Genomic DNA, 26141 nt, shown 5'->3' on the forward strand with positions numbered 1-26141 from the left:
CTTCTCAAGCCTGTCACCTGCCTGTAACACTGCTGTGTGGCAGGTAGGCAAGCATTATTTCTTTGGTTGTTCACGCTGGGACAGAGGAGGGGGCAACACAGGGTGGTATGTGACTGCGGGCACCAGGGTGCTAGAGTGAGTAGGGGATCTTGGAGTGGGGACAGCATGGTGTGAAACCATTGCTGCAGTCAAGCTGGCTTGCCAACTCAAGAATTTTTTTTTTGCTTATAATCTGCAAACTTTTAATAAAAACCAAACTCTTCTACAATGGTTGGTGTTAAACCTCTAAATGTGAACCCACCTCTTGTCCAGGGCCTGGCAGAAGGGTTACATTTACAGGATGTAAAACATATGCCAGTAAATAGTTTGTCAGTAAAACATTTTCAGATTGTCAGTGAAAAAAAACTGTTTTGGGTTGGCAACCTTGCCCATGGATGTTGAATATTACAAACTGAAAAGCTGCAATCTACAGAGTATAGATGAAATTGCCCAAAATGACAGAGCTTACCAGTGTCAAAACTGGGGCTAGGATCAAGATATAAAGCGTTCATAATTGTTCCTTTCAAAGTAGATCAATAGTATCCCTTGCTCACACTTACAGCAGTAAAATGCACTAGCATGAGAAGCATACAGAAGCATTTGCAATAATTCACCAACAAATATGAAGGGACAGCAGAAAGCTTCATTCAGCCCGTTTAAGAAGGGTTGAGGACAATAACACAGGAAATGATTTGGGGCTTGAGGTCAGTAGGGTCAAATCCTTAATGGTGCTGACCCATATATACAATTCCGCAGGCTATGGTCTGGTCCATCAGAGAGGGAGAGAGTTCCAGAGGGAGAAATCCTAGTACCCTAAGTCTACCTGGGGCAGACAGCACGGTCCCTTCCACATGTTGCAGCACATTCTCCAGAGCTCTGTCCAGTCCAGTGTCCAGCATCGCAAGCTTTAAGAGGCTGTTATTGTTTCCCACAGGGGACTTACCTGGATATTCTGTGAAAATCCCATTATATTAGTTATGCCCCACTGAGCCAGCACCTATGCCACTTTAGAACACATCTCAGGAAAAAAAACTTATCTGCCAACTTCCAGGCCAAGCAGGTGCTCACACACAGTTCATTAGAAGCTGAACCAAGCAGGAAGCACCTTTTCAGCCTCCGGTGGTGATGTAGCCCCAGTCCTGTTATGAACAGACGCTTCCAGCACATTGCTAACTGCATTAAATAGGTAGCTGGCTGCTGCCTTCCGCTTCTGGTCATCCTCACTGTCCTCCATGTTCACCCTAAGCAGGGATTCACTGACATCTTTTAGCGTGTTGCTGGCTTCTACCTGGACAGGAAATAAATGGTGTTTATTTCTGTGTGTCTGTATTTAAAAAGTGATAGAGGTTAACATGGCAATAAAGAACTGCATGGGCAGCTGTTGTGTTTAGTTTGGCCCAGACCTCATGACATGAATAGTCTAGTGGGACTATTTGTGGACAAAGGCATTCCTAATCGTATTACAGGAGCATTTTAAGCCTGGTCTCATGCCTGGACTCCACAGTGGTAGGCATGGTACCAACACAAAAAAAAAAAAGTGTATTCCCTGTTATGAACAGCTTACAATCTAGGCAGCCCCCCAGTGTGATGAAATGCATTACAACCTGGCCTTATAGATTCAGTCCCGAAACATGATAAGTAATGCCCAGAAGAGCAAAATTTCCATGGTCACGGATGACAATAGGAGATGGCTAGCACATGTCAGATCTGACTGAATAGTCTAAACAGTGAAGAAACAGTAACACTCTGACATGGTTTCTTATGCAGTTACTTGGGAATCGGATGCCACCCTTTCCTTGCTGACAAAACTCTGACTCGGTGGTGCAGGTCTGAGGCCTTGGCCAGCAACACAGAGTTTAGATGTTAGGGTAAGAGGACCCAGGTGGACAGATTAGATAATCCTACTGGGCAGTGAGCTAGAAACTGCGTTGTCAAGCACATGTACTAACGCATTCCAGCATTATTCTCTATGAAACTCGTTGGCTTCTTAACAAACACTGCTTGGATCCAGGCAGAGGGCTAAAGGCTGAAGGTGGAAGTGTATTTGCCATTTCCTTTAATGCATAAATGTGGCCATTGATTACTCTGTGTTCATGAAAGCCAAGTAGTAATTACCCTGTTGGAGCCTGTCAAAAAGCTGTGCACATTTCCCTGCTCAGCCCAACCTGTGCCCATTCCCCACTAAGTTCAGTCTTGAGCTTCTCCTGATGAGACAAAACCAATGTTTTTGTCATATGGAGGCGGCCATTCACCCAGTGCTGAAACATCCCACAGTTATCTGGCACAAATCAGGGGATCAGATATTTAATTGCCAGTGTCCTGGGGAAGCTGCCTGCAACAGAGCTGTTGTGTCCTTTCCCTATAGCTACACTTTCTTCTAGCAGCCCGATATGGAAAGCACCGGAGCCAACACTGAAAGAAACAGTGCCATCTACTGACTATCTAGCAAGGTCAGAGTCACGTTGGGAAATACCGTTCAAGGACACCTACTAGCGCACATGAAAAAGCCAAGCCCAAGCTGTGCCGCAGCTAGACTCCTCTCTCAGACAGCAGGCATTTAGGTCAGTGGGAGCACTCGTGTGAAGTCACTGAGCCATAAGCATGAGGCCAAAGGCAGCTTTAAAATAGCCCTGCTTTGCACCTTTCTTTCCACGATTTCAGGGAATTTACAGGCATGAACAGATAATATATCCTAAATGGCTGTGAGACAGCTAAGAATTATTGTGCCTATTTTATAGCTGGCTCAGAGCCAAGCCACAATTGCCTCTCACTTGCAGTGATATAGTGGTGGAAATGAGAGAAGAATTGAGACTCCTGCTTCCCAGTCCTTTACTCTACACACTAAAAAACACAGTCTCCTGTTATGGCATGTGGGCAATTGCTGTTAATGCCTCAAAATCTGAGTAAAAAATAGGCTGATCCAAGGTATTGGTACCCTCTGTGGACTATGTCAAAGACCTGTGGGATGCAGGGGTGGGGGAAGCAGGGGGAGTTATTGGGAGGTGATGCAAGACACAGCGCTGCTCACCTGGGCTGAGGAGGAGAGCTCCTCACTCCTGTGTGTGATCTCTTTCAGGACCTCTGACATCTTAAGAGCAGTCTGCATTGATGTTACGTTAACAGCAGACAGAGTCGTCAGCATCAGCTCTCTCAGCTTGGGATGAAAGGAGATAATTAGACAACAGGACAAAGACGGTAATTAAGATCCCGTAAGTACTGCTGGATATTGACATCCTCGTTTGTTATAAATCACGAGGTAGAAACCAGGCTCCGTGGGATGCATAATTTGAGCTGACATCAGCTCTGCTCACGAGTTGCTTCTTTCCCCAGTTATTGACTGTATAATCAGAGAAATATTTTGTCTCCTCAAGACACAGGGGGTTCACACACTTAACATCCATTAACAGCAATGAGAGCTACGTGCCTGAATTCCTATGCATCAGGAGGGAGGTACAGGCTTTAGTATATAAACACCACCTCTGCAGAAGGCAAAGCTATCTAAGATTGATTTAGAAAAATAATGAATCGTAATCAAACCATAAGCTGTACTTCCCTAGACCTTTGCCTGCAGATCTCAAGGCCCCATGCAAACATTAATGGAGCGTCAGAACTAGAACTATCTAAAAGTGTCACAACTAGAACTCAGGGGGAGGATTTTCTGATAAGACCCTTTTTGTCAGAAAGGTTGAGGCATCACAGTTGAAACTGTCCCTGAGAGAGGTTCAGTTCCAACGCATTTCTTAGGACAAAGGATTTTTTCCCCTTTTTTTGAACTATTGAAAAGAAATCTTTTTCACTTGGCTTGAACTGTTTTTTTCAGGTTTCTATTGAGCTTTTTACTTTTCATCTCAGCTCTGCAGGTGGACAGCTTCTGAAATCACACAAAAGCATCCAAAAAACCAGCTCTGCTCAAAAGACAAAACCTCTCACAGCCCTTACCAATCTGATCTAGGGGAAAAATTCCTTCCTGATCCAGATTTAGAGATTGGGGTGACTGTGGGCAGAAGAGCAAGACCCTCTAGCCTCTGGGTTTTCTAGTATAGGCAGAAGCATGAGTGGACCCATCTGAAACTTTCCAGCCTTCGATACATCAAACTTCCCAGTGCCTCAGAGGAATATAATCCCCCTTCTGCACCAGAAGCCAATGGCATCCATGTAGGGGGGGAAAAAATCTTTCCTGGCCCCAATTGGAGACCAAACGAAAACCCAGAGGCCTGGGACTGCCAAATGCCTTCCACACTACAAGATTTCAAGGGCTATTACTGCCTCAATTTTCTTGAGGGAGAACTTGGAGAATCATAGAAGAAAACCCCTTCTTTCTCAGGGAATCTGCCTAGGGAAGGATAAAGATTTCACTATTTTTCAGCATCTTTAATAGCTGCTGGCCTCAGTAGAGGTTGTCTGCCCACCCTCAGTCCCAAAGCAAGTAAACACTAGGATCCTTCCTCAGAGTGAGGAACTGGGATAGCAAAAGGGAATTGCATTGTTCTGGAATAGACAGGAGCAGTAAAGAGCCAATAACTCCCTTGGGCCAGTGGTATGCAATACATGGTTGCTCCTTGGTAGCTGAAACCTATAGCAAAACCTTGGAAAGTCCTGCAAGGTAGCAAGAATATCCACCTCCCTTTGATGGGGAGCTAAAGTAGACTGGCATTCCTCAAGAGCTGACCTGCAGTTGTGAGAGAAAATTGTGTATTGTAAGAAAACAAACTGTCTGACTAACCTCCTTCCGGGTGTCTGTCCGCAGAGACGCATTATAGGTCTCTTGCTGGGTCTCCTGGTTGAGAACTGAAGATACTGATTTGTACAGCTGGAACAGGGACATGCTGTTGTTCCCATCTTTTAGGATGGTGTTTGTTTTCTCAGATACAATGGCATGCAGGGTCTGGTTCCCATTATCCAGTTCTTCATGTCTAACCTGAGGATGAAATAAGACATGCCCACTGCATTCTTACTGGGCACTACCTTTCATGATTCCCAGCACCACCAAAGGGTATCATAACTAGGCATGGTACATGATAATTTTGTTTCCCCATTTTTCACTGAAAATATTTTTCGATTAGGTTTTCCAACCAGACAAAAGAAAAGAAAATGTGCAAAAACATTTGATGAAAAAAATATTTTTTATCCGGAAAAAAAGAATGTTCTGATCAAAAATGCAACTCACAATGTACAAAGAAGCTGCAGTCTCTTCTTGAGATGAGTCTAATTTGACTCATCTAACTGGGCTGACTAAAAGATCCTGATAGGTATATATCCTTTAATTAGAGCCTAATTCAGCTCTGCAGCACTCTGATTTCACGCTGAGGGAATGCTTTGGAAATCAAAGTAATGAAAATTAATTTCACTGAGTAACACTGATGAAGCAGTGGTGCATATGTCTAGTTTCCATCAATCCTATCCTGGAAGAAGGGTGATGGAAAAGACTGCTGATTTCACAAGGTCTCCTGTCCACCTTTCCTTGGCTAAGGAAGATGATCATGGCACGGGATCATGAGAGAGTAATAGGGATAAAATGTGCACAGGAGACCCAAGCTCCCAGAAACATGGGGTTAGGAGCTGGAACGGGACTTGGTCATATTCACATTGGCTGAGAACTCCACCCAGGGAAGTGCAGGGAAGCGCACATTGTGTGCGTTACCTAACTCTTTTAGGAGAGCTTACTAGCAGGTGCTGAACACTGCACTAAGGCAGATATATCACATACATTTTGGGGGCCCGATATGGGGAGCAGTCCTGGTGTGCTTCACTGTGGTGCCTGCTAGTGCAGTTCTCAGAGTGGATATACCCTTTGAGAGGAAGGAATTTTTCCATGTACCTTGACTGTAGCATTAGTAAGAACTGTGTCACCAAAGCTATTGCTGACAGTAACTGTGACATGTAAAATGAAGTTGTTTTCCTCTTCTCCAAGTGGAAGATAAATGGATGAGAGTTCAGGATCTGGGCCGCAGTGCAACAGAGAATCTGAAAGAGAAAACCCAGGGTTATCCCTCAGACAGCTCCTATTTCTGAAAATAATGGGCCACAGACTGTAAGGGAAGTTTCTTCTCTTTGTCTGGGTGCTCCTCTCATGCCTCCCCCCCAACCCCCAGTTATGCTAATGTTATTCACATAACTTCTACCTACAAGATTCAGCCTCCTGAACAGGCCCGGGGTGAAGAAGTCCTGCATCCTTCAGAGATGCAGATTGCACTCAGATCCCTTATCTAAGGTGGTTCTGTAATTCTGAAAATCCTTCAAAGTTTCAGAAGAGAACTGTTTCAGAGACTATGACCCCATGCTAAATATATGCACTGTTTCTACACATTTTTCCTAACACTGACTTACAGCCTGGTCTGTTGACCAAGGACAGCAGTTAGCTTGGCCAGTTCTTCATTGAAGTGAATGACCCTAATTGCAGAACAAGGTGCCACTTGCCCAAAGTGAGGGTATTAAAATAATTTTGGCAGCAGTAGCAGTTGCCCAGGAGTGCATGCCTAGAGAACCTAATAATTAAACATATGAGCCCCAAGCCTTACTTGATTTCAGATAGAAGCAATATGTGAACAGACTGGGGTGCACAGGCAGGCACGAGTCCTTCGAGCAGGAAGTGCTGCAGGATATGGTGAAACTGGTGAGCACCGACCCCTCCTCAGGGGATATAGCGCAGGCTGGCACTCCTGGTGCAGCCACCATGCTGACAATGTGAGTTTCTTCACCGTATTCATGCTGAGTCAGTGCTGGGGAGTTCAGGGAGAAAAATTATCATCTTCCATTAGAACTGATCATCTCATACTAATCCTGTATGCTCTCATACTGATCTCCTTTATTTGAGTCCTGGAAATGTTAATGAAATCATTTTACAGCCTCAGCCATGGTATAGAAAGAGCCATAAACACACACTTCTATTTGCCCTGTAAGGCAAAGCTGTATTGCACATTCAAATATTTATCAATAGAGCATTTCCAGATGTCAGGCAGTTGCCATCACCTTGACTTAGGGTCACAAAATCAGTTGCCTCATATTACTACTCTCCTCCACTTTGTGATTTCTTGTGTACTGAATTAAGGGATTTAAATAGTAGTGTGTGAATAATAGGGTTGGTGCATGAAGTTATTTAATTGTATATGCCCTCTGAGAAGACTTTTTACCATATTCAGAATGATGGCAGAGTGGAGGCAAAGCAGTTAAGGAGCCAAATGTTTTAGAAGCATTAGTTAAGCCCTACCCTAAATTTCCCCTTATTAGCATTGGTGTACATAGGTACCTAGTGCTCCTAAATAGGAACACCTAGTATAGGGGGTTCAAAGCTGGCTGGATATGATCCTGGCCACATACTCTTGCACGTGGATGTTATGCCATTGGCTGCAAAAGCTAGTGCATCTTCACTACAGTGGCCTGTTTCACTCATGTGAGTCTTAAACTTGCCTCAGGATATAATGCTTCTGAATGGCAGAGATTGCATCTTAGTGAAGGGCTTGAGACCCCACGTAGCCCTACCTATGACTTTAATCTGGAATGCGTCTCCATGTGTCTGCAGAAAGGAGCTGTTCAATACCAATGCAGATCTATTGCTCGGAAGCAGCATCAATGAGCTTTGCCGGAAACCCTTCAGAGTGCAGGCTGCAGGGAGTGGAGCAGGCTAGAAAATCAAACAGGAAAAATAGCAAGGCAGAAGAGACTGTCTCCTGTGCGTTATACTGTGGTTTCCATGAAGAGTTCAGCAGTTTTGCATACTTTGGACCTAACCCTGACACTCTCACTCAAAAACACTCACATTGGCATCACTGGAATTTTTATCCAGATAAAGTTTATGAGACTTGGCCACATTATACTGACAAAGAGTGAATGACAAGTTGGTGAATTATTTCGTTCACTTGAACAGACATGACAAGGAAGATTGAAACCTGCATAAAAAACTTATGTCTAAATGCACTTTTCACCGACTTTTTACATATGCCATTACCACAACCGTCTGCCCTTGCTGCGAGTCCCTTTGTGCTTTGGGAGAAGGCCCCATTCATACTTCTAAGGGTTCCCTGTCAAGCCAGACCGTTTGTGTGTAGATTGATTTCCTGCCCCACCTGCTCAGTCTCACCTTTGCGTGGTATGTGTTGTCCAAATACCAGTTATAGCGCATGACCTCTGGGTCCTTCTGGCTGGTGACACTCAAAACAACTTCTTCACTAGCATTTACTGGCTTGCAGTTTGTCTCACACCTAGAATGAAAGTGAAGAGTTGTCATGACCCAAAGGGTAAATGTACTCAAAACTCCTGGGATATGCAGCTGCAAACCCACGAATTCACGAACAACAAAATCCTCATCATTTCCTAGTTAGCTAAAGAATCTCATCCCCATGGACTTTCAACTGTCAAAGAGCCTACCACCTTGTTGGCAGTGAGTGGCAGAAAAGCACCGATTCTAACAACTGTTGGAGCAGGGCAGTTTTAAGGTGGAGTTTGATCAGTGTATGAAAAGTATAAAATGACATGGTTGCTACAATAGCAGAGGTTTGGCTTGTCCCAGGATATCCTTGCCAGTGCTGTGTTCCTGTGGTTGTGAAGAGCCATGTGCATATATGGTGCTACATAAATATTCTAACACGTAATAACAACAGTCATGTTCCAGAGCTGCAGTTGTGGAGAAAGTGCCATGCCAGAACCAGTGCAGTTTGCCAGCCCACCTGATGTCCAGGTGCAGCTCTTGCTTTGCCGTCGCATACAGACATTGCTCATCCTGCCTCTCTTCTTTGCTGTGGTTCCTCACTGTAACTTTCACGGTCACTGCCGAGTTCGGGGGAGGCAAGCAGGCAGGTGGGATCTTCACCTGGCTGTGGTTGGTGGGGATGACTTGCTGCTCCACACAGTCATTCCAGCCAGGCCAGCAGGCACCTGCACAAACAGTCCCTCTTTTTCAGCAGACATATCACATATTAGCCCTGCACCCTATCCAAGTGCCACTCTGATCCCTTTTCCATGCCTGTTCTGCTACTCTGCTTTCTGCTCCCTTCCCTGTACCTGATCTACACTTCCACACTCAGAGGCTGTCCATGCCATTTGTGGAACCCATACTGCTGACTGGCCGACCCTGGATTAGATTATAATCCATGCAGCAGCATCTAGTTATTACAGCTAGACTCGGGAAGGGTGATATTTTGACAGTACAAAGGGTGTGTAGCTGTTGTTTAAAGTTAGGTGGAGTCTCTATTCCTTACAGAAAGACAGGCACCATACAGCTGGTATAATGGTGAGCCTACCACCTGGTTGGCAGCGAGTGGCAGAAAAGCATCATGAAGTGCACTTCACGTACCACAGGACCATGTGAAGCTCAAGCTCTCGCTGTCATCTGGCCAGCTGAGCATAACTGTGGTGAAGGGATCCACGTGGCGACTAGGCTTAATGGATATTTTATTTCTTTGTTTGTCCTAAAGAAAAAGGGAGTGAACCATTGTAAAAAGGCACTGAGTGTTATCTACTTGATGATGCTGCCTCAATGAAATGATTTTTTTTTTATATTAGTGAATTTTAAAACAATGTAAGAATATCTGAATAAGTTTGGTTTCATAAACTGGCTTGGTCATGGTGAAGAATGAGTTTTCTAGTCTTTTGCTTTTACTTACAGGCTTTTACTCTGAAGATTAGATCTGAGAAGTATAAATGTGCTTATCTCAAAGACACATAGTGTGGATTCTGGGATGAAGCTAACGTTTTAGATTACAATACTTCAGGTTAATGGAGCTCAGTCAGCTGAGGTGCTAAGCACCAGAGTCAACAGGAGCTGAAGATGCTTTAGCAAGAGGCAGAATCAGATCCATCAATGATGTGACTACTTTTACAAAACATCCCCAAGCAGTACATTAACAACCAAGAGATATTTCTTAGCATTCCCATTTCAAGGTGAAACCCATGAATAATACTCACATTTGTCTTTCGGGTATTTTCTTCGGATATGTTGTCATCCTGAGCGGCATCTGTTTAGTATAACGAAAACAGGAAAATGTTTTAAGGCCATCCATAAAGCTGCTTAACAGCACTAGCTTAATATTCTGATATATAAGAAATGTAAAGTCTGCCTGTAAGTCAGGAATGTAGGAATAAGACAAGCAACTAACATAGTTGAAGATGATCCCAATTCTCCCTGGATGAGGATATAAAGCAAAAGTAAATACATTGACGTGATAGAATTAGATTAGAGGAAGTGAAATCACAATCCAAAACTTTGGAGTACAGAAACAACTTGAAAGCTCAGTAATATTAATACTTCAGCCCTTTTATTCATAGTACCCTTGCCATTATCATCCTTACACTGATGTGTGGCCATGAGCTATCTAGGTGAATGTTGTGTATGGACAGCAGTGTGTGGTACTGCTGAGATACAGATTATATGATCTCTAGAATCATTTTCAGGATCCCATATTTAGCTGATTCCTTCTAGCACAGACAGCCCATGCAAAATGTGTAACTGTTGTGGTGTGATGCCATGCTGGGACCGCTTCAGATGCAGGGTCACTCCCTTCAGTAGGAAGAAGTGATAAGAAGCCATTGGCCTTTTTCTAGAAAAGTATGCTGTATGCCTTGCTTTAATTTAAAATGATTTCAGTGTTGGGATTAGGTACAGATCAGATACCCCCTGAAGACACAAACCTTTTCCATGTGGGGCCTGCTCCTGTACCTTTGAACACAATAGCAAAGCTGCCAGGGCTTCAGTAATGCAGGACTGCAGAGAACAAACACTACAGAGAACTATAGAAAACGAAGACTGAATCATCCAGCCTTCCCTATATTGCCACGCCAACATGCCCTGCCCCGACCTTAAAGGGATCATTATAGTGCGTGAGAAATGAGCAGTCCTCCAGGCCCATTCAGTTTCTCTTTGTCTCTATTGAAATTCAGAGTAAGAGGAGTGAGTGATTATTATACACAGAGATTTTGTTTTCTTCCCACTGTAGAACATTTACCCAGAGCTTCCAAAAGGTTTACCAGCGCTGTTTCTAGAGGCAAGCAATGAGCAAAGCTCTGTCTGCAAGCCATCAAATGCTCAGTGCCATGAACTGCCATATCAGAAAGGGTCACAGACCACGATCAGAACAGCTCTGTCAGGTAAGTGCGGTTACCTTCTTTAAGAGAATTGTTGGCTGATACTGTGATGCTCCCAATATCCATGCTCATGTTCGAGAAGGCATTCATGGCCAGCACCTTGACCAGAAAAGTACCTATGAAAGACAGATGGGCAAAGGTAGGCAGAGCATTAGGAATATTGGTGCATTAGACCTGTACGTTTGAGAGACAAATTCCAATTCTGTGTGGTTTCAGGACTTTTTGTTTTTAATTAAAAGGTCCTTTTTCCTTTGTGGTAAATGAATAAGCTAAACTTAGCATGAGATAAATGTTCAAGCAAGGTATCAGAACCTCAGGAAATGTCTGCATCACAACTTTTTAACCCTTTGACTTCTGTCACAACCTGTCAGTGTTGCCAGTTAACTCAAATTAACAGTTAACAGAAAAGCAGTAAAAACTAATCGTGCCCAGCCAACCCTGGAAAGTGGCCTGCTTTTCTGGAGCATCTCCCTCTGAATTCTACATTCCAGGCAGCATATGATGGGAAGAGAGCAGTCCAATAAAACTTGGACTACTGTGCATCAGAATCAGCTGCTGGCCACCTAAACACTAGCTGTAATCTGAGAGTGAAACGGATAACTAAAGGGAAGGAAAACACCTGCTGTGTGGCATATGTATCTGTGATGAAACTGTGATACTTTTGTTTTCTATGCATACATATGCATTATATATCCCATAGGCTTTTTAGATTTATATAAACTCTGAGCAGTTATAGCAGCTATTTGTCTCCCAGGGGCAGAGCTTGTTACAGAGTAGTACATTGTATACTGTCTTGGAGACCGGAGTTTTGGGTTGGTTTGCTTGCTTGCTTGCTTTTCTTAAACTACAGTAAAGGACAGACAGCCAGGTATGTGGTTATATATGAAAATAAAAGTGTGCCGTACCTTCCAAATGAATAGGAACTCTATATATTCCAGGTTCTCCTTTAAGATAGTCTTTTTGGTGAGAATACGTTTCACTGGAGCCAACCACTTCAAACTTTAGCTTGTCTGGTACACCATGAGCCACAGAGACATTGATCTCCAAGTCTTTTCCCATTTCCAGAGTGTGAGAGGCTATTGAAGCCTGAAGACCAGATATGGGTTCAACTAAGTGAACAGTGAGGCTCTCAGAGACCTCTGAGATTGTTGTGTTGCTGGATGCCATAATTGCCAGTAGGTGTATCCCCAGGCCAAGGAGCTGCTGAGAAGTGCTGTCAAGCGTCAGGTTGTGAGGGATGATCCCTGTCTTTGCAGTGGACTCAATGAGAGTCATGTTATCTGCTAAGACAGTGTAGGTCACTCCACTGCCTGGAAAAGAAATATTCAGAACTATCACTGCTGCCCTAGCCATTAACATCCAACCCATGCGCTGTCTGTTGCATTCAGAAGGCAGGCAACTAGCACAGGGATAGCCTGCAACCATTTCATTTCATTTTAAAATGAATTCAGTACAGTGGGGTTTGTGCCCCTTTTGGTTTGCTTCCCGTGAATACTCCAGCAAATAAGTTTACTATCGGCAGCGTCTATGCTAGTGACAGAACTTGAGCGCAACTTTGAAGTTGGGTTTGTTGATTGTGGGCCTGTACTCCAGCAGCTTAGCTTGATGGGGTCTGATCTCCCAGGGACATCCCACTCTGCGCCTGATTCTGGCAGGTGCTGAACACATTGGTCCTGATTCAACAAAGGGCTTAAGCAGCACTTAACTTTCAGCTTGTGAGTCTTCCTGTTGATTTCAGTGGGACATAAATGCTTAGAGCTAAGTTCCCCCTTGGCAGGATCAGAGCCAAGAATGTTCAGCCCTGATGTAGCTGAGCCCAACGTGTCCAATTAAATTAGCATGAGTATTGATGAGTCCAGACTTGTGAAAACTTGCCACACTACTGCAGGAGTAAAATCAACCACCAGAATTACCCAGTAAATCATTCTGAATAACAAAAAAATATTGAGACATTTACAGTGCATCCGTGATAGATTCCTCTCATAAGATATTTCTTACAAATTATTCACCTGGCTCTAGTATACAATCATTGTCCTTGGTACTTATTTAGTGCCTTTTGCCAAGGTTCTCAGCAGGTTTTATAAAATAATGCCTCCAAACAGCTTCTTTTTGAGGAAGATACATGTTGCTACTCTAGGTTTACAGAGGGGTAAGTGAGGCAGCAGCAGATACTTGTGACTTGTTACACAATGAGCATGTGGCAAAGGAGCTGACTCACAGACTCACTGCTCTCCCTACCGACTCTGGTGCTAAGACCAGCATTTATCCTTTAGGCTCCCTCTTTGTCTAGAAGGGAAAAACATTTGGTTCACATTTGAAGTGTTTCAACTACTGTAACACAGGGAATGAGGGAAGCTCCTTTCATAAAAGAAATCCAGATTCATCTTGTGAAGAATCTGCCTGTTTCCACTAATGGCACATCACTGAACCCACCACCGAATCTGCAGAGTAATTGCTCTCACCTCCATTAAGTTCCACTTGGATCCATAACGTTTCCCCATATAGTGTCCAGCAGTGAGAACTGTTCCCTGATCCGTACTGGCTATAGCATCCTGTAATGCTGAGTTGATCCATCTTGTCCTGAACAGTCACGCGTTTCTGTGCTGTTACATGCCACTCGCTGGTCGTGCACTCCACGAACACAGTGAACTCTCCAGGAGATGTATATTTATGCGTTACATTGCTGGACAAGCTACAATGCAAAGCAGAAGGTTGCACTGAAAAGCTTGTAGCAGCATGATCTGAGAGGAAGGGCCATACGTCCTAAATTACTGCTCTGACGGAGATTATTTCCTGTACCCAATGCAATCCCTAGTGTGCTTAGATATTTTCTTTTAGGGTTAAGGGCTGTATCTTCATCCCAGCTAAATTGTCATAGCAGGCAACTATGTTGTCGCACTAACTTTCTCCCCTCCCTAGTCTTCTGTTCCTGATTTTCCCTTCTCGGAGGCAAGCGAGTTGAAGCTCGGGGTGCTCAGCAGTTTGTAAGCTTTCCCTCTTCTGGTCTATTCGTTCTTCTTATGCATGCCCTCATCCATGTTTGGACTCACTAGCAACATTTTTCCACCTTGGTAACATACCTGCACCTCCCCTAGTGACAACAGTGGGTGCAGTAGTTCAGCAAAACCAGCTTACATTGGTTAAATTAAGGCAGAGAGATTAAAAAGCAAGTAAGTAGCTTGGGATATTTTACTTCCCAGAGGTGCAGACACACTGTCCTCTACCATGTCATCTAGCCCTGCTCAGAGACACAAGAGCAGGGACACAAGGAAGAGGAGATGAACTATGGAAAGCAAAGAAATGTATAAAATAACTCAGCTACCAGCTATTTATTTATTTATTTACCATGGTACCACTTAAGATGCCCAGTCAAAAGACCAGGACTATGTCAGACTGGGGTCTTGTAAAAAAGGCCTTGTCTTGACTAGCAACCAGGCCAAGTTTAGACTGGGCTCAGCTAACATCCCTAAACCTGACAAGACTAGACCAAAGGGAAAAACCCCTGTCTTTGAGAACTCCCAGCTACGGGTCAGATAGGACACAACAGGAGGGTAAATTAGAAGAGCAGGATTTAGTGGGGTATTAAGGAGGTGAAGTAAAAATAAAAAAAGCTTTGCCTTAAAAGCAGACATTGCCACTTGCTGCGAGCACATATATTTCACTTAAATGGATACAGTCTAGTTGAAAGTGATTCTCTATATTTTTAAGAAGCTCTTTACCTGTTCTTTACTTCATGACCTTAAATTATTCACACTGAAAGAATGCTTAAAAGTCATTTTGCTTTTTGTCCATTCTGCTCTGTGCTCATTTTACAATAGGCTCAGCTTGGACTGGATAAGTACACAGATGAACTTCTAGTCTAATTCAGTCACTGGCTTTCCCTGCTCTAGAACAATACAGTCAAATTTGATTTTTAAGTCCGACAGTGAAAAAGATTATTGTTGAAAAATAGTAATGGAATTTACAGAACAGCCCAAACAAATATAACCAAGCACTGTGAGACCACTGCAAATAATATCAAGTATTGAAAAATGCCCTTGAACAAGAAATAATAGGCTCGAAACTCTGTAACTTCTTGTCATTAAAAGGGCAGCAGATTTTTCAGTAATTCTATGTGCATAGGATGTATATTAAAAACCGTTAGAATTAATCAGAGTTTGCTTACACTAAGCAAATGAAAGATGATGATTGGCAGCCTGACACCAAAATATTGTTGCTGTTTCTTAAATAATTCAAGACGAGTTACTGCAAAATCCAACCATCTTGTCTCCGGGCCTTGTCACAGTTTTATTTGCAACATCTTGTTTTCAGAGGTTTGAGACATTAAAAAACAAAATTGCAGATACCTAAATATACTGACTTTAAGGATGTGTATAAAAGCTTAATCTTACGTAAGAGGGTAGTAGGGATCAATAGTTTGTCCATCTCCGGTGCTAATTATACAGGAGAGGTTGCCAGAATAGGGAGAGAGCAGCCATTTCAAAGAGACTGTGATATTTTCAAAGATAAAGCATGTATCTGTCACGGTCAGCTGCAGACCTGTAAAACACAATGCCCAGAGCACAGCGTCATCATCTGCCTAAGGTCACTACAAAATTAAGTTTTTGCACACTGTGGCAGCTGGCCTGGGCTGAAGCAGACCTACTTAACTATTACCTATTTAAACCAGTTGAGGGCAATAATGACACAGAGCATCCAGTCGATTTTTTTCCTTGCCAGGATTCTTGCTGAAACCATAATTGGCCTCTTGTGTGTTTTGTATATGGTTGAGCTTTCTAGTCATATATTTTTATTAAAGGCCTCATAGGTTTGTTAGCTGCAACTGGGAGGCTATGCTGCTGCTTAAGAAGATTCTCCTAATGCGATGAATTGATGTTTAGGTGTATCCCCTGGCCCAGCCTCTCCCTCCCTGAGATTATGGAGCTGGCAATGAAAAACTGAGGGCTTTTTTGTTCAAGTCATAGTTAGCAGGCTACAGATCACTTCTCAGTTACTGATTCACCTTCAGGTCAGTTCAGCAGTCAGTCCCTCTCTGGGGGCTGTTGGTGGCTTCATTTCAGTTCCTAGGGGATAACTCTTCCATATCATATTAAGCAGTTACTTGATTGGCTGTTTCAGCAGACATAGGCCATGGAAATTAGAAGTACCCTTATTGTAATAGTTTTCTGGTCATAGGTGAGCTATTACTGTCTGAGCTATAATTATTCTGCAGGTGCATAAAGACCTGCAGGATCTTTTACAAACACTAAGTTCAGTTGAACACATGTTTTTAAACCATAAAAGAAGTGGGGCTTAAATTAGAACAGCAGATCTGAATGGAGAACCTTGGATTTGGGGAAAATTCTAATCTGGATTAGAAATTTTCCATTTGCGGCTATCTCCATATAATGCATTTCAGCCTTAGTGTGGCATTTGAACCACTACAGGTCCTGGGATATTTCAAAGCTTCATTGGCTATTTTTGGTTCAAGTGCACCCGTATCTTCATAAAACTCCAACAATATTCACCATATCAGAGCACAGGGTTGTACCAGTGCTAGTGCTGCTTACCTTCCATGCAGTGGTATTGCACAGACAAATAGCCCCCCAAAGTTGGACAAGGATCACCAAAGAAGGTCCCATCTGCTGCCACCTGGCATGCCTGCAGTCCATGACACTGCCCTGGAAGGAAATATAGTCTCACTGGAGATTAAAGTACCCAGCTTTAAACTTCACAGCAGCTCAAAGGAGAGGGGAGAATGGAATGCAGACAAAGGGCAGGATCATGACATTGATTTCTATGCTAACTCCCATGGTATTTTGGGTTGGTTGTGTAGCTGACTTGCTGCTTTTTGAAAGTATCAAAGCACTTACCAAAAACACAGAAGTTAGGAAGGATGAGAACCAGCAAAGTGGTGAGTTTTGATCGGATTTGGCCCAGAGTCAGAGCTGTGCAGCAGGACTGAATCAACAGCCCAGTCTCACATTGGCCACTTGTCAGATGAAGGGGTAGCACGCTGCATATCTTCTGCAGCTTGCACACGCCAGGGACTCCTTGCTATTCTCCAGGCCATAAACACTCCCTGGTTGCCATCATCCTGTGTCCCTCTATTTCAAGAGTTCCTTAAGCCAGATCTTATTCCATCTATTAAGTACACTTAGGTAACTAAGTGCAACCCTATTCCACTCTGCTTGAGTCCCTTGAAAATCCATTAATGCATCTATTTTTGTAACAGGCCATCTTAGCCTTCAAACTAAATCACAGAAAAAGAAGCCAGGAGGCAAAGCACCTGCCCATCTGTCACATCACTGGGTTTTCAGAGATTTGAGCAGGGTGGAATAGGATCACGTTCAGGTGCCTAAGTCAATTTAGAAGCCTAATAACTGAAATAAGATCTAGCCCTTTATGAGTTTCCCCATCCTTTTTCTTAGGTCAGAGGTTCTGTACATTCTTCATCCCACTTTCAATCCTAGATGAGGATTGGATCCTCAAGTCCCCTTCCTCATTCCAGGGGCTGCGTGATGTCCCATTCTCCACTGTTCCACCATTTCCTGTTTCCATTCTTGCACCTCTTGGAAATGGAGTGAGCAATCTTGCATTTACTGTGGTGTAAGAGTGTGCATATGGACAGTTACCACAGAGTAGCTGCTTACCTGGTGGTAGCTTATTTATGTGCCTAGACCCTTAAACTTTACTAGTTTGAGAAAGAGAGACAAGATACTGTTATGGGTATCATCAACCAGTCCTCTGATCTATAAACAACTGCAGAAGCTCCTGAAGCTTTGACTTCGCTAAACCACTGGCAAGGGCTATGTGAACACCCAGTTTTCTCTCATCTGATCTTCTGATATTCTCCAAAAATAATAAGATTTGTATATACAAATACATGTAAATACAGAAACCAGATTCTACATGTAAGATGCCACCCTGGTCTGAAGGACCCTGAATGTGTGTGCAGGTGAATGACTGTTTAATGGAAATATTAAATAAATTGTACACACAGATGGTCAGACAAACTGCAGGAATTTGAATTAGCTGATCTATCAGTTTTGGACGTAGATCAACCAAAAAAAGACTTATCACAGAAGTCCTAAGTGGAAATAATGAGGATGTGCAGGCAACTTTAAGCTGTATCAGTCATAAACCAGACATCAATTAGTTGATAATTAGTGGACAAACTAATATTGCAATAAATAGGATGGAAATATAAAATAAGGATAAAACAATGAATTGGCTTTCTACAGGTTCCCCATAACCTATGATAAGAGAAACGAGAAGGAATTGAATTTAATAGCAGTTTTTTTCTCTGAAAAGAATAGAAAGCTTTGCAGTATGATATCTTGTAGACAGGTCTCCTTCACCTTCATTCAAGACTGCAACTGTCTTCCAGCATGCGTTCCTTTCAGACAGTCACTGGTCTCTGCTGCAACCATAGAAAATAAAACACGTGCCTGTAGAATTAGCTTGTTAGAAGCAATGAACAGGGAATGAGCCTAACGATATTTGCAATAAAAAGTGCAGAGTTGAATAACTTCTTGGTTCTGTCAATAATGGATTAAATTGTCAGTGGCACAAATATAACCCAGTCCTATGCTGTCTCACTGCAACCAGCATTTGACCCATTAATTACATTGTGCTAGAAGCCATCCACATGAGTGCTTATTCCATGTCTCCAGGGAAATGTTACAATGAGATACCTGCTACTTCATCCTTGACGCTGGTCCAGCTACAGTCGTCATCTGTGTCAAACTGAAGAGGAGTCTCCAGTACGCAGTAATGAGGGGTCTTCCTCCCATAGAAACTGTCATCAATTTGAATGACTTCTCCTGAGCCACACTGCACCGTGGCATTGGAGTTATCACAAGCGATGCTCTGGCCAGATTCTGATGGAAAGGAAAAGCAGATGTCACATCATACAAAGGCATCCAGAACAAGCATCTGTCCCTTTCTTATCCCTTGCCGCGGGGTCTGGGTAAGCTGTCACTGTACATCTTCTGCCCAAAGAAAGAGATCCTAAGCTGATTTGTGAAAGAGAGTTGTCAACAGAGCTAGATGGATTTAATTTTTTAAAAAAATATTTACAAATTTTGGAAACATTGAGAATTCAGGTGAAATTGTAATTAAGTATTTTTTTTCAGTCAACAATGCAATTAACTGCAATTTTGCAGTGTTGACATTTATTACAAATTTTGACTTTCTAAAAACAAGGGGGATTTTTTCCCAAAGCAAATGCAGTTCCATCCTCCACATTGTCTTTTTCTGATCTTCTGTAGTATCTGCTGCTGTTCTCCTGGTGCCTATAGGTAGAACAAAAATCTGGTTGGAGGGAATTAGGGAAGTGAAAGTTTCCTAGTGAAGGTCTCCATCAAGTGGAAGTTGAAGAGACATAAATGTACAGGACTGACAGGCAAAACTGGCTGAAACTTTTGACTGAAAACAGCTTTTGGTTTGAGTTTACTTTGGTCCAAATTTTGGTTTTTTTGAGAATTTTCTTATTTTCCTTTTTCTTTTCTCCTAGGTAAAAACCACAAAACCACAAAAACAAAATATTTATCGCTGTCATTTCTTTCAACAAAAATGGTTGTGGAAAAGTTGTGAATACAGAAAAAATATTTGCAGAAAAATATTGAATACAAATCTTGAATACATCATTTTGTTCCAGCTCACACATGTCAAAGCATCCAGAGCTTTTCAACCAGGGAGACTGAAAGGTTTCAAGCTATTCACAATTTCAGAAATGGTCCCTAGAGAGTGAGTGATCTACATGAGGTTTGGGAAGCTGTGTTGGAGAAAAGCCTGCATGCTGAATATAGGGTTTGATCCTACCCAGCCCTGATCCAGGTGAGATATCCCATTTCCTTCAGCAGGACTGGCTGTGTGAGAAGACCATCCCCCTAAGCATGATTGTTCTTTGATTAATCTGGGACAGTTAATTATATCCCAGGACTTTCCCAGTGCCTTCACGTAACTGAAGGGGAAGGGTGCACGAAAATCCTGCTGTCATTTCAGGGTGTTACAGCAGAAACTTACTTCAGTTGTCACAGATTTAAATAATTCAGTCCCAAGGTGTTATTGTGATTGTTCCTATTAAATGACTTGATTAGCCATTCTAGTGTGTGCATACTTAGATAATTGTGTGCTATCATTATTTAATGGGTAAATCTAAGCCTAGGTGTATCTATAGCAACACAATCAAGTTACGGATTAGAGCTATCTAAATAACCTTGTAACATAATTTGCTGTTAAATTCTAATGTGGGCTATTATCTAGTACAATTTTTTTCTTTACTTCCTGCAAAGAAGGTTACTATCATTTCTGCTCTGTCAGCCACCTTTGCATATAATCATAGAAAATGAGGGCTGGAAGGGACCTCAGCAGGTCACATCAGCCACGTATAGACAAAATGATCTAGTCCAACCCTCTGCTCAAAGCAGGACCAACCCCAACTACATCATCCCAGCCAAGGCTTTGTCTAGCCAGATCTTAAAAGCCTCCAAGAATAGAGATTTCACAACCTCTCTGGGTAACCTGTTCTAGTGCTTTACAACCCTCCTAGTGAGAGAGTTTTTCCTACTATCTAACCTAAACCTTTCTTGCTGCAACTTGAGCCTATTGCTCCTTGTTCTGTCATCTCCCACCACTGAGAACAGTCCAGCTCCATCCTCTTTGGACCCGCCCTTCAGAAGTTCAAGGCTGCTATTAAATCCCCTCTCTAAATAAATAAGTCCAGTTCCTCAGCCTCTTCTCATAAGTCATGAGCCTCTCGTCAGAAGGCATAGGACTTGCCTGTATATATTTAAAAAGGGAATTAATGGAATAATATTGCACATCAAACCCTGCTTAAGTGTGCATTTGCACTACTTATGAAGTGCATCTAATGGCAAATAGTAAACAAGAGTATACCAGACTAAAACCCAAGCAGTTTGTGAAGGTCTTACTGCATGCAGAGAAGCAGGTAGAATTGTAGGAAAAAGACTCACAAGGTGACAGAAGGCATGTTTATATGTCCTTCTGTCTGAGTGCGTATGTGATTTTTACCATGGAGTTGGCTAATTAGCTCTGCAGTAAAGTCTCAGGATCTACACGTGCAGCCCTATTAAGCCTCAATAAACTAATTAACTCCATCATAGGTTAATACTTGTAAACACAAGTACTATCCTAAGGTAGCTTTCTTTATTGTGCAGCAACTTGTGTAGATGCTGACAGGGGTGGCTGGGGTGTAAGGGTGCTTCAGTGCGGAGGGCTGCCTGCCTCTTGTGCCCCAGCCAGCCCCTCCGCCATACACTGAGCCAGGTCCGAGCAGCCCCAGACTGGCAGGCTGACTCCCTGAGCCCCCTACCAGCCAGGGCTGCTCCAACCCAGCTCAATGTGCTGCAGTCCCAGGTACATGTGTTAACATGGCACATGAGAGTAATAAACTCTGGTGCAATGTGTGCTGGAGTTTATTGCATCACATTAATTCCACGTGTAGGCCTGCCCTCTGTCTCTGCACTCACTGAGACAGTATCTGAATACCAAGTCAGACTGAACAGACTAATAACATCCAGTGAAGCCTATGAAAAGACAGCTATCAACTCAGTAGGCAGCAGATTTGAGATGAAGCATGCAGAGCTGGGAGTCCTTGTTCCTTACTCTAACCTTATTACTGAAGTATATAAAAGCATTAGTGGATATAGGCTGCAGATAATGCAAACAGGTCAGTGATCACTGATTACATCTGTCCTAGAAATAGTATCTGGGTTAATGAAGAGATGATATAAAGGAAATCACTCCTATTAATCCATTTTCAAAATCAAATGTTGCCCATGGATGTTGCCCTCATCCAAACTTCATTGTAATGATGTCACAGGAAAGAGCCCTTCTGGTTGTACCAGGCCTTGGATCAAGCCCCATGGTACTAAACAGTGATTTATTTTCAGACAGGCTGGTTGCAAAGAAAAAGCCTGTTAGAAATTAATTATGTCAGATAAAATTCTGTACTTGATCAGGGTAGGTGCAAGGATGGGGCTTGTAACAGCTTGTACGTGAGCAATGGACTCAGAGACTGTTCCCTTAGCAAACCTACAGGCTGACTGTCTTCATACCATGTTACCTTCATTGCAATTACTGCTTAAAGTGCCTTCCTGACATGAAAACTGTGGGAAGCAAAGAGCCTCCTGTGTATGTATTCTGGGCAAGATGGAATAGTCTGCACACGTATCCATAGCTGTAGCTGTTTGTTCGAGTCTTGATTTAGAGGGATCCTGTTTGTTTAGCCAGAGAGGAAACAAGAAGCGCAGGTTACAGGAAGTTTCCTGCCTTGCTACCCAGGTGCTATAGATTTGCAGAAGACAAGAGGAACTTGCTCTGAGTTCTAGTTACTCCTTTGCTCCGAGTTCAGCGACCAACTGACCTGGTCACTAGCAGTGCAGGGAGTGAACTAATTGGCCTTTAGTTTCTGGAGGCCTGGATATAGTCTTCGCTTTGGGCAGAAGTAGAAATAACTTTCATTGTCTTAGTCTGGCCCCAACTTGAGATTCAGGGTCCATCTTGATTGTAGATACAGACTTGGCTGATGGATACTGGTGTCAGTTTATCCCAGCAATATGGATCTGAGTATGAGCTAACGATTCCCTGATTGCACCCTGATTCTTGGAGGGTTTCTGCAATCCACATGTGTACTGCTACTGGCACCTACATTAGACATAGACTTCACTCTATTTAGACATGCTTGAAGAGCCAAAGGGTACAGCTACTGTTTCCTTTGCCAGCAACCTAGAACCCTAATGAGCAAGGTGCTGAGTATCCCTCACTCCACTCCTCCCATGCTCACCTCTTCCCTGGATCCAGCCCTATGTCAGCAGACAGGAGTGGGAGTAGCTTGTGTAGGCAAAGCTGCCTTTATCTTAGAATAACCTTTTTTTAAGCAGTCTGGGTGATTTACTCATTACCTAAAGTGCAGCACACTCAGTTCTCAGCACCCTCTGCTGTGCCTCTTACCAAACTCACAGACAAAGTCAAACTCCTGGCTGCAGTTCTCAGTGACGCCCCATTCATAGCCAGCATTCTTCAGGATGTGCCCGCATGCGGCTGAGAAGAGAGATGGCTGGTCCTGATGCCAGTGGCTGTAACTTATATTTGAAGTGTCCAACCACATAATTGATCCTGCAAACAAAGTGAATCAGATCATAAATGGCTTTTTTCAGTAGGAAGCAAGGAGGCCTGACACTGCAGTCTTTCCACAGGCAAATCCCCCACTGAAGCCAAAGGCAGCTTGTCTGAGCCAGCTTGGCCAGGAACAGCCAAACCAGTTCAAGCTGTATCAGAAAAATTGTCCTTGGATTCAAAATATAATAAGCACAGTGCTAGGGATGTGCTGCTAAAAACCCAGCGTCCCCCTCCAAAATATATCCCTTGGCTGGCAGCAAAGCCAAGTGTTAAATCCCCAGGAGCACAGGAGACCACTTGCTTCTAGTCTCTGGTTTTCTCACTAGATAGCAGAGCATCTTACTGATGTGACCTGGCAGAAGAGTACCGTTGCCTGCCCCAGAGACAGTGTGATGGATACATTCTCTTGTTTCTGCGGAGTTTATTGATAACCCAAGAGAGAGCTCAGCTCGTGCCCCTTGAAGAACTGAGGTGACAGCCTGGTTGTCTCCTTTGACAATTTGTTTTTAAAATGTCTCCTGCCTGCCACAATGAAAGGCTCAGCCAGGCCCCTTGCATAGTGATATCCGTGGAAGAAATATATACATCCTTGTCATGGCTAAGTATTGGATCACCTATATTTGTTTGTACCCATCAGAAAGCTCGTATCTAGCAACGATCATTTGATCATGTAGTTTGATCAAGCATATCAAACATTCTATTTTGCTCTCTTCTTCCTGTATATTCACAGGTCATATCTCATCCCAGTTACCTCAAAGAGAACCTGGACTAACTCTATTATTGATAATGGTTCTACACTGGAGTTACGGAGAGCAGGAGTTAGCCCATTGCTCCTGACTGGGCACATCTACACATGCAGTAATGTGCCATAGTTACTGCACATTAAGTTTAGTACCTGTAATAACAGGTACTAACTCAAAGCGCTGTAACCAGCACTACTGCGCACTAGCACTGGCACATGCCTTTTTGGTGACGCTAATGTGCAGTACACTAATTCTACTGTGCATTAGCACAATAGCACGGCTTTTGCCATAAGTAGAATTAGTCTAGTACTCATTTAGCATCTTGTGTAGATGTGCCCACTGGCAAGCAAGCCTGTGATCCTTCAGTAATGCTGAAGTAGAGCCATTGTGTTTCTCTGCTGTTACACACACAATACTCCTTTAGATTTCAGGACATCAGCTTGAATGTGTCCTTAGTAATGTCTTTGGGATTTGGTCCCTATATTTGTTTTGCAGTAGCACTTCCTAGAACCAACTAAAATCAGGGTCCCACTTTGCTAGTCACCGTGCAAATAAATGGGAAGACAGCCTCTGTTGCAAGGATTATATTAATATAAATCCACAGAGAGGTTTGGAGGATGGAATAACAAAAGACAGGCTTTTCTGCAGGGCCATGTGATGCATTGCAGGCAACACTTGGGCACATGTGTAGGTTCTGTGCTATGATCAATTCCTTCTGGAAAGAAATTATAACTAGAGTTACCAGGGTTTTGAACATAGCACTGATACCTTTGGCAAATATGTGCATTCTTGGGTATACCCCCAAGGAATCCAAACTGAATCCTTCCTAAATGGCACTCTAACAGCCAGCCTTAGTAACATGCATGATTATAGTGTTGCTTTGGAAAAGTAGGACTTCTCTAGAAGATGAAATCTGGTACAATAAGATGGCACAGCTGGCATCTATGGAGAGTCATGTTTGGCAGGCTTAACTGCTTCAGAAAGTTTGGTGCAATTTGGAAGGAATTCTTGGAAGATTTTGGTAGCTAGATCATTGCTCGTTGCATACATGCTTCTCTTTTTGCTTCTATCCCTCCTTCTGCCCTCCTCACTTTTTGCCCCTTTTATTACTTATTGTTTATGACATAGTTCAGTTTTACACATTTAGTTGATATACAAGTTTTTCTGATTTTTGCACTATATTTTTAAAAAATCAATAACAGTTTAAAAAAGAAAGGAAAACTCCATTTCTGTCACAAGGTCACCTACCTTCTGAGGTTTCATTCAGAGTAGAGTCCATAGTCAGTCCTATCCACCACTCCCTGTCCTTGGACATGTGTTTCTGCAGGAACTCTTGGGTTTCCTCATTTTCAATGAAAACGAGATGTCCCCCTCCTCTCTCGCACCAGCTCTGGGCATTGGTGAAAGTGCGTGGGAGTCTCACAAATTCATAGCACGAGCGGTTGAAAGCCACCTGGTACTTGGAGCAAGGTATCCCCTCTTCAACAGCAACCTCCTCTGCAGCCAAGCCGAGCAAGAGAGAGTAGAGCACGGTGAGGAGAAGCCACATCCTTACCTCAGCTATGGGAGCCCTTCATGGCACTGTGACTGTTCCCCACTTCATCACTCTTTTTGCCTCTCTTCAATGGCCTGGGATGTTATTCCATTATGCCATCAATAATTCTCTTCCCTCTCTGCCGTTTGCCACATAATGGCAGCAATAGCTTTCAGAACAGAGTGTGTCTAATAAATAAATGCTATTGTGTCTGAGGATACATGCAGGAAGTACTGATGCTAAGTCACGGCAATGGGCATTATGAGGACCATTGTGTAAATGTCCCATCCTGAACTGAGCCAGCTTGCATAGCAGCCATTACACTATTACTTTGCTCATGAGTTGAAAAGATAAGGTTGACATATGGACATGTGGGACATGTGGGGAACTGAGATAAAACCACCTAGGTAAAGGATCCATTGTAATGAACATTATAAGTCAAGCGCTTCACATCAATAAAAAGAGAGGTAATAACAAGAATGAGCAAAGAATGAGAAAAATAAGAATTTAGAAACACGGTGATTTATAAAAGCTGGGAAAGAACCAAGCCACCCACTGAGATTCTTTTAAGTGTCTTGATTTATTTTTAATAATATTTTATTATTATTGTTACAATTATCATT

At 43.0% G+C, this 26141-nt stretch overlaps 1 protein-coding gene across 1 annotated transcript in view; it reads right to left on the reverse strand.

The window, feature by feature from the left end:
- PKD1L2 (polycystin 1 like 2) overlaps nt 1–25533 on the reverse strand; it is a 51945-nt gene extending 26412 nt beyond the window's left edge. The window contains exons 1-19 of the mRNA XM_019535443.1: nt 25233–25533; nt 23074–23238; nt 18792–18977; nt 16665–16775; nt 15507–15654; nt 13578–13807; nt 12021–12425; nt 11133–11231; nt 9940–9989; nt 9329–9443; nt 8703–8910; nt 8117–8237; nt 7796–7852; nt 7519–7660; nt 6558–6758; nt 5858–6003; nt 4763–4957; nt 3068–3193; nt 1145–1327 (exon numbers count right to left, since the gene is read on the reverse strand). Coding sequence (XP_019390988.1) covers nt 1145–1327; nt 3068–3193; nt 4763–4957; nt 5858–6003; nt 6558–6758; nt 7519–7660; nt 7796–7852; nt 8117–8237; nt 8703–8910; nt 9329–9443; nt 9940–9989; nt 11133–11231; nt 12021–12425; nt 13578–13807; nt 15507–15654; nt 16665–16775; nt 18792–18977; nt 23074–23238; nt 25233–25533 — 3189 coding nt within the window. The remainder of the gene's footprint in view (nt 1–1144; nt 1328–3067; nt 3194–4762; nt 4958–5857; nt 6004–6557; nt 6759–7518; nt 7661–7795; nt 7853–8116; nt 8238–8702; nt 8911–9328; nt 9444–9939; nt 9990–11132; nt 11232–12020; nt 12426–13577; nt 13808–15506; nt 15655–16664; nt 16776–18791; nt 18978–23073; nt 23239–25232) is intronic.
- Between the last annotated feature and the right edge of the window lie 608 nt (nt 25534–26141).

Source organism: Crocodylus porosus, unplaced genomic scaffold (genome assembly GCF_001723895.1).
Source record: "Crocodylus porosus isolate Cpor-Errol unplaced genomic scaffold, CroPor_comp1, whole genome shotgun sequence".
In the NCBI taxonomy this organism is placed as follows: domain Eukaryota; kingdom Metazoa; phylum Chordata; order Crocodylia; family Crocodylidae; genus Crocodylus; species Crocodylus porosus.